The sequence below is a fragment of the Balaenoptera musculus genome, chromosome 14 (assembly GCF_009873245.2).
Source record: "Balaenoptera musculus isolate JJ_BM4_2016_0621 chromosome 14, mBalMus1.pri.v3, whole genome shotgun sequence".
In the NCBI taxonomy this organism is placed as follows: Eukaryota; Metazoa; Chordata; class Mammalia; order Artiodactyla; family Balaenopteridae; genus Balaenoptera; species Balaenoptera musculus.
This window is the reverse complement of record NC_045798.1, coordinates 26632450-26639968: the sequence shown is the minus strand read 5'-3', so window position 1 is coordinate 26639968 and position 7519 is coordinate 26632450. Positions and strand designations below refer to the sequence as shown.

At 53.1% G+C, this 7519-nt stretch overlaps 1 protein-coding gene across 1 annotated transcript in view; it reads right to left on the bottom strand.

Moving 5' to 3' along the window:
* Window positions 1-1373: 1373 nt before the first annotated feature.
* The window catches only part of MAPK1 (mitogen-activated protein kinase 1), an 87923-nt gene continuing 81777 nt past the window's right edge, over window positions 1374-7519 (bottom strand). Inside the window, exons 8-9 of the mRNA XM_036874241.1 lie at window positions 7342-7467; window positions 1374-2902 (exon numbers count right to left, since the gene is read on the bottom strand). Of these exons, the coding sequence (XP_036730136.1) occupies window positions 7351-7467 (117 nt within the window). The 3' untranslated portion in view covers window positions 1374-2902; window positions 7342-7350. The remainder of the gene's footprint in view (window positions 2903-7341; window positions 7468-7519) is intronic.

Below are 7519 nucleotides of genomic sequence, written 5' to 3'. Positions count from 1 at the left end.
TACCAATTTAAAAACTGTATTAACACGTAAGCAAATAAAGGTCAGTCTCCTCTGAATGGTCTGCGCGTGACTGGTACTCGGCTTGTCATAGGCAGTACACCTGTCTGCCTCAGGGACAGCCACCGACTACTGTGGCCCCGCCACACCCGTCGCTGTGCCTGCAGTAGCAGGAGTCATGTGAACACACCACGCACCAACGCAGTGATCTTCTACCCTCACGTCCACAGTCTGCGTGTCTCTACCAGCTTTGAAGGCTGTGTCTGCACAGTTGTCCTGAGTTCTCTCAAGTCCATCCCGCTGGCTTGCTAGGTATTTTGTTTCATACTAAGTGAAAGGACTGGAATGTTTCGACAGGAATTTTTTGCTTACATTTTAGACACCAAAAAAGCCATCAGTCTGAAACTTATCTGCGCGGAGCAGTAATGGAGGCGTTCGGGATCACCAGCATGAATTTAGATGACCTAACCTGTACATTTTTAGAGATGAAAGATCCAAATGATGAGTCTTTCACACCTAACAGCTAGTACTTTTCACAGGTATCTTGGTTAAGACAATTCCCTGACCTGTTAAACCAAGTTTGGCATGATTAGTAAAAAGCACACAACCTGTGGCTACAGGGACTCTAGGACGCAGTTAGTGGTTTCATGCCCATCTGACTCCATGGTACCAGTGAGGGGGAGGGGAAAGAGCCTAGAGTCCCCAGGGATTAGTAACCAAGGCTATGGCTTTCTTTCTAGTTAGAGGACTGCAGGTTAACCTCATAATACTGCTAACATTCCATTTTAAAAGTACAAAGAAACAAGAGCAATAAAACTATCAATGCTCCTTTAAAAACGTATCGAAGAACAGTCAAATCTCTGTATCTTTTCAATGCTGTGTGGACCTTCACAAGGCAGCTCTGTGCATGGAGGTGAAAATCACGTATCTCAGGGCAAAAACCTAGACATAGTTTTGATTTCTGAGGATGAGTCAGCCACCTGCTCTGGCCCGTGAGGTGTGATCACCAGCACGCTGGGCTGGGGGGTGGGGGGTGGAGCCCTTCCCAGCACTCAACTGGGAAACAGGCCGGCCCTCTTTAGAAAGAATCAGAGAATCCAACCTGAGACATCTGGACTGCTTCATCAGAGCCTGACAGAACACTGCAGACCTATGATCTGAAGAAACGAACATGTCAGAATTGATTCTCTGCTGTGTGGAAGGAAAAAAGAACCCTCCAGAAATCCTTTCTAAATCACCTGACGTAAAGCAAAGTCTTCGGGCAGTGCCCGGTGGGAAGGGGAGGCCTGCAAGCCTTTCTGTTCTAAAGCACAGACTGAGCCTGACGGTCCATTTGGACCCGCTAATCCAGAGGAAATCAACACCGAATCTTAACATGAATATGAAGATAGAAGATGTACATTTATTTTCATGAATTACAAGTGCATTGCTGTTCATATTAGCAGGCAGTCTTTATATAACCCATTCTCCATTGCTGTCAAAAATCAAACAAGAAAAAAAGGACAGCTGAGAAATGAAAAGCTAAAAATAGAATTATTTTTCCTAAGTGATCTGCTGGATAGCATTTTCCGTGGAACACAACTCAGAGGTAACAATAGATTTTTTGTTTCAATCATAGGCATGTGGCACTTGGACAGTCATCTCCGCACAGAAAGCTGTAACAGTCATGCGAGGGTACAGTAATTACTGAACAAGGCAGATTTCTCACCACAGAGAGCAGTGGGGGAGTCAAGAGGAGGCACCGCACCGGGACAGAACACCGAGTCCACACCACAGGGTGCGGCGGCGGGAACAAACACTAGAGGGCTCAGGAGGGCAGGGGCTAGGGCTCCACGCACGCAGAACCTAGTGCTAGCTGCTCCTGACGGCCTGAGCTCGGTGACATCAGAGACGTGAGCGAGCACTTGACGACAGAACAGTGCTCCAGTCATGAGCTCACGGAGGCTTTATTACAAACTGTTATATCGTAGGTTGAAAATGAACTTGAGATGCTGACATGCTGTAGGAGGAAAAGGAAGTGTACACTTTCTCGTTGAAAGATGCAGTGTTCCTCTCCGCTAGACCCTCAGGCGTCGAGCATGGCCACAGCGCCTGTGGCACCTGTGCCCACTGGGCGTGGAGCTCAGCCCCACGCCACCTGGGCAGCCTGCATGACCTCGCGCACCTCTCACCAAATCCCGAGAGAAGCTGCCACTTTACATCCTTTTGCATAAGTCTTACAAACACCCAGAACTGCATATAACACATTTTGGCAAGTGTTGTGCCCCTGTAAATGGTACAGGTGGAACTGCCCAATGCAGGACTTCTTCCTTTTATTTAGAAAAAGGACTGAATTTTCTAAAAGCTGGGCAAGCAGTACATATACCTCACATCTGCTAGGGATTAACATGACACGAGGAGAGGTGCTGACGAGCACCCACAGGGTCCAGGGGTGGGAGCACGAGCTGCAGGGGCCCCGGCAGGGTGGGAGAGGAGTGCAAAGAGGGGCCATCACTGCCTTAAAGTGCCCGAGGAGCCGCCGCCCTCCCGAAAGGTGAGACGCAGTGACCGACGGTGAGGGCGGAGTCAGCAGGGCATCGGGAGGGAGAACTAGGGAGGGTGGAACCACAGCATCTTTCAAACCAGAAAGCGATTAGTGACTAAAGCAAGGTGAGCAGTAGGTGCCCTGAAGTACGTACTGCCACAGGTCACCGGAGGGCGACACACACAGGGGTGCCAGGAACAGTTCTCTGGACTGAAGGAATTCTTTGAAAGCATAAAAGCCACAACTACCAGAAACTGCCCCTCCGAACGGCTCAAAGGAGTCAGGTGGACACGCCGAGACAGGCTGGAGACGGGCCCGGGGTCAGGAGCTGGGAGGAAGAACAGCGATGCCTGCGCGTGGCCCGTCCTCGGAGCCCGTGTCCTGTTGGGAAACAGACAGACCGACTGTGAGCTAAGGGTGAACCACGTGGGAAAGGCAGCAGCAGCAGTGCTAGGAAAATGGAAGAGTGAAAAAGCAAAGGAAGAACACTCCTGCAGAAAAGGTCATTTCCATCAGAACCACATGGCATGAGTCACACCCGAGGCTCCTCAAGGGTGGGCTTGCCTCCACCCACCCTCCCCGGTCCCGGGCACCTCTTCTCAGACGTTTCACAGAGGATGTTTCCAGAACACTCAGGGGGGAGACACGCACGCTCACTCACAGCCAGGCCAGCGTCAGTATTCCCCAGATGCCATTTATTAACCAACGGTCCAAACCAGAGTCTGAGAATCTTTGTAAACACATGTGTGAAGTGGAAAACGCTTCTGCCTCCTCTTCTCAGCACGTCTCTCTCTCTCTGGATGAGCAGGGAGGTCAGAATCAACCACACAGGAGGCAGAAAGTGTGTTGTTTTTAATGCTCAAGTTTTCTGTGACTAAGCACAACAAGCACAACCAAGTGCTGGTAGGAAGCGTGAAGCTGGTGGGCCTGGACCCGGGAAGGGCAGGAGGGGACCCAATGGCTGCTGTCCCGCCAGGCCCCCCAGCCCTGCAGACGCCAGAGGATCCCTCAAGAGGCCCCCGAGGTCCCCCATCACTCTCCTAACATCTCTATTTTACTTGAGGAAATTATATTCTGGGTTAAATCCATTCCACCCGTTTACAGACTAGCAGTTCTCAGCTGTGAGCACAGACGGCTGGGGGTGGGGCGCGGGTGGACACGGGAATTCCCTCCACCCCAAGGACCATCCTGGGGAGGAGAGCTGCACATTCTCTGTCTCACAACGAAGCCACGTGGAGACAGCCGGAGGGTAATCGAGTGTGTCAGGATGCGACCAAAGCAGACCTTCCTTCCCCTGGAGACGTGGCCTGTTAAACGCCCACCAGCAGGTGTCACCTGGCTCACAGGCACTGCCAGGTGGATAGTCTTTGTCTGCTGCTCGGGGAGACGGGCTCGGGGACAAGACGTGACCCTCCTCCTAGAGGCGTGCCACCATGAACTGAAGCCACACCTAGCAGCTGGCAGAAAACTAAAACTGCCCTAAATGCTTTTATCTTTAATGAAACCAAAGGGAAACAAGAGGTTAATGCCCCTAGTAATCAGTCCTCCCCCACCCCCCGAGAAAGTCCACTGACGGGTGGAGGAGGAAGAAAGGCAGGCACCACCTCCTCTTCCCCAGCTTCTCGGGGAAGCAGGTAAGGAGACGGTCTGTAAGGATGAGGCTGACCCGAGGCTGGAGGAATCGGAGACTTGTCACAATGTATTAACCACTTACACCTTTTTACCTTTCCAGTAAAAACATTTCTAAAATAGAGCCCCTTAAGCAAAATATAATGAACATACTTTGACCCTTTACAATCACTCAGAGCCGCCACTAAGAACATCAGCGAGCAGGGGACACCTAGGGTCTCCTCTGAAGCGGTCCCTGCTGTCCCCTCCAGCGAAGCCCCCACAGCTGTGCGAGCACGTTTCCCAGGCGGCCCCGTGTGTCACAGCACCGTCACCTCCAGGCTCTCCTCTGCGCAGTTCTGCCCTCGCTGCAGGGTGGGAACTCACACCCACGGTCCCTCCATCTCCCTGGGGAGCAAATCTAGGTGAAAAAAGATTTCTGAGTCTAAAGGACCTGGACTCTCTGCCTAGTTTTGCCACCGATGTATAATCTTGAGCAAAATGCTTAAACACACTCCTTCAGTTTCGTCAGTCGTAGACCTGGGCTGTGTGCTGACTTCAGAGAACGCTGCTGTGATCATCAAAAGGCAATGTCTGTGTAAGAACCTGGCCCAGAGCTTAACAACGCCCCCGCCCCACCCTCCTCTGCACTCACTTTTCTATTCTAGATGACTAAATTATAAGTCAGTCTAGATGTTGGAAATTTCCTTTGAAATGCACAGAAAAAAACAAGATGGACCGATGGGTAGATGGAGGAATGGATGGACAGATACGTGAGAAGGCAAAGAAAGTATAATGAAGCGTTAATCATAGGATTGGGGTGGTGGGAATATGGGTGTCTACTGTAAAACCCTCAACTTCTCAGAATAGGTGAAAATTGTCATTTAAAAAACGTTTGGGAAAAAAATCAGGCTACAAGCACATTCTGTGCCTTCTGTGTGCCTGGAGGAAGTGAACTAAACACAGAGCAACCCCCCTGCCACCGCCTCCACTGGTGACAGGCCCCAACCCTGGATGCTCAGAGCTGGGGTGGGCCCCGGGTGGGCTCGGTCCCCGTGTGCTAATGGCCTCCAGTAGGCATCCAGTCAGCAGCCTTGTCCTGCGGCCCAGGACCCTGGTCACTGTCACGCTCCCCTATGCCTGCTGCCTGACCAGCCACCCCACAAGTCCCTGCTGAGGTCCCACCACCCAGACTGCCCAGGGTCAGCTGCCCTGACACTTCAGGACCTAAGACCACCTGTGAGGAGAGGCGGGCCCCTCTCCACCAGCGGGGCACCCCCTCCTGGCGCTCTGCATCTTTGGGGCCAAACCCTCCCCTGGTGCAGCACCACGATGCTGGGCCTGACTCCCCGGGTCCTGCCATCAGGCTGCTAGAAAGCAAAGCCTGGGTCTTACCCATCCGTTCCCTCCTACCTGGCACTAAGAAGTACATGACGGGGATTAAATGAACAATGACAAACTGATAGCTCCATCACCCCCAGATGTTCTACACCAAAGATGTGCATGATGGTCTGTGTCTTTCTCCCCTCTCAGGCCACGTGCTCCTCGGGGGTCACGTTCAGTCCTGTCTGTTCTGCTCACTGGGGTGAGCACACAGCATGTATGCCCTGAAACCAGAAGGCAGGGAAATCAGGGGCCACGAACACACAGGAAAGCAACCCATGGAAGGGACCGTGCAGAAAGTTGCTCAGCTCAACCTTCCAGGCCAGGGGTCAGTGGCCTAATCTGTAAAGAGCCAAACAAAAGCTTATTCACCCAAGGCAGCCAGGCCGACCTGGCACGGACACGGGGACGGGAGAGCAGGTCCCTGGCAGAGACAATCCCCCCACCGTGAATGCAGGCAGAGAGGCCAGGAAGGGGTGAAAACGGCTGGGTCCCAGGGGCCGGTTTCCTTCTGTCAGTGAATGACCGCGCAGTGCCTTGTGTGCAACAAATTCTTCAAGAAATTGTCCCGATGTGAGGTGTGGACGGATGAACGCTTCCAACCCCACTGGACTGGCCTCCCTGTCCCCTGCGGCATCTCCCCTTCCCGCTCAGACACTTCCTGAAGGTTGGCTGCTGGGGGCACATGTGCTCGGGCTTGGAGTCTGCCCTCCAGTGTGTCCCAGCAAGGGCCTGCCAGTCCCCCTCCCTTGCTTGGTTAGGTAATCGGGGTCTTTCGGGCTCTGCTCCCCTCACTCCCCTGCAGTCACTGCTTCTCCCGACCACACCCCAGTCTGAGCCCCGGGTCTGGAAGCTCCTCTCCCACCCTCTCCTCTGCCCCAGTCCAGCCCTGGTGGCTCTGTGAGTAGGTGAGCTGATCGCATCTGCTTGTGGTCCCCCTTCTGCCCTTCCCTGTCCCCTGCTCTGAGCTCTGGGGCTGGGACCCTGCCTTAGCACCGCTGCCTGTCCCTGGCAGCTGCTTCTGGTGGGACTGCCAGTGGCAGGCACTGAGAGGAAAAGCCTTCCTTCTTCTGCCCCTAGTGACACATGGCTCTTCAGGAGGGGTGGTCCTGGGTTTCAGAGGTACTGGAGGGTGGCGGTGACTCAGGTCCCTGAGGTCCCTGGGTCAGTGGCAGTTGGGCTCCTCAGCAATGGTGATGCTCTAACAGCTGCAGTTCCGGCAGGGGCCCGGCACCCTCCCGGCCTGCTGACCACATCGCTTCCCCTCAGCTCCTGCATACCCCCGTCTGCAGGAAGCCCCACCACCCACCTCTTGCTCTCCAGCCCTTCCACAGCCTCCTGACTGATCACACACCCTCTGTGTGAAATACCTCAAGCAGCTTCTGATCTCAAGCCTGGATGCTGCCCAACACAGGCAACCTCAGACCAACCCTCAGCCTGACCCCAGTATGTGAAAATAAATAAAAAGGCCCAGGCGGAAGAGAATGGACTTAAGATCCAGCTGAGAACCCCCAGTGCCCACCGCTGCAGAACTCCCCCACTTCGTAACCCTGCCCGGAGCCCCCTCGGTCACCTGTCTGCAGACCCCGCTGCCCGGCCATCCAGTTGTCCCGGGCTGGTCTGTCCAAAACATTTCCCCAGAAGGTGCCTCAACCCTTGGTCATAATTCTTTATCTCACTGCTCATTTCTACAGAGTTCTAACACAACAAGCCCCACTCTCTCTCCCATTCCGTATATTCTCTAAAATTGAGATTTGTGTTTCCTCTTTTTAAACACTTTTTACCTGTCTCCTCTGCTAGGATTTACTATATGGTAAAGCTCCAGGTACCTGAGAAATTTAAGATCTGTATCCTGGCTGGAATCTAGCGGTCTCTTCAAAAATGAGTTCTTTGAGCTTTTCCTTGGGCAAGTCATCCAATTCCATGTCAAACTTGAACGGTGCTTCGGCGATGGGCTTGAAAAGAAAACAGAATGTTTAGACAAAAGTGGTTGTGGTTGAGGCAGTC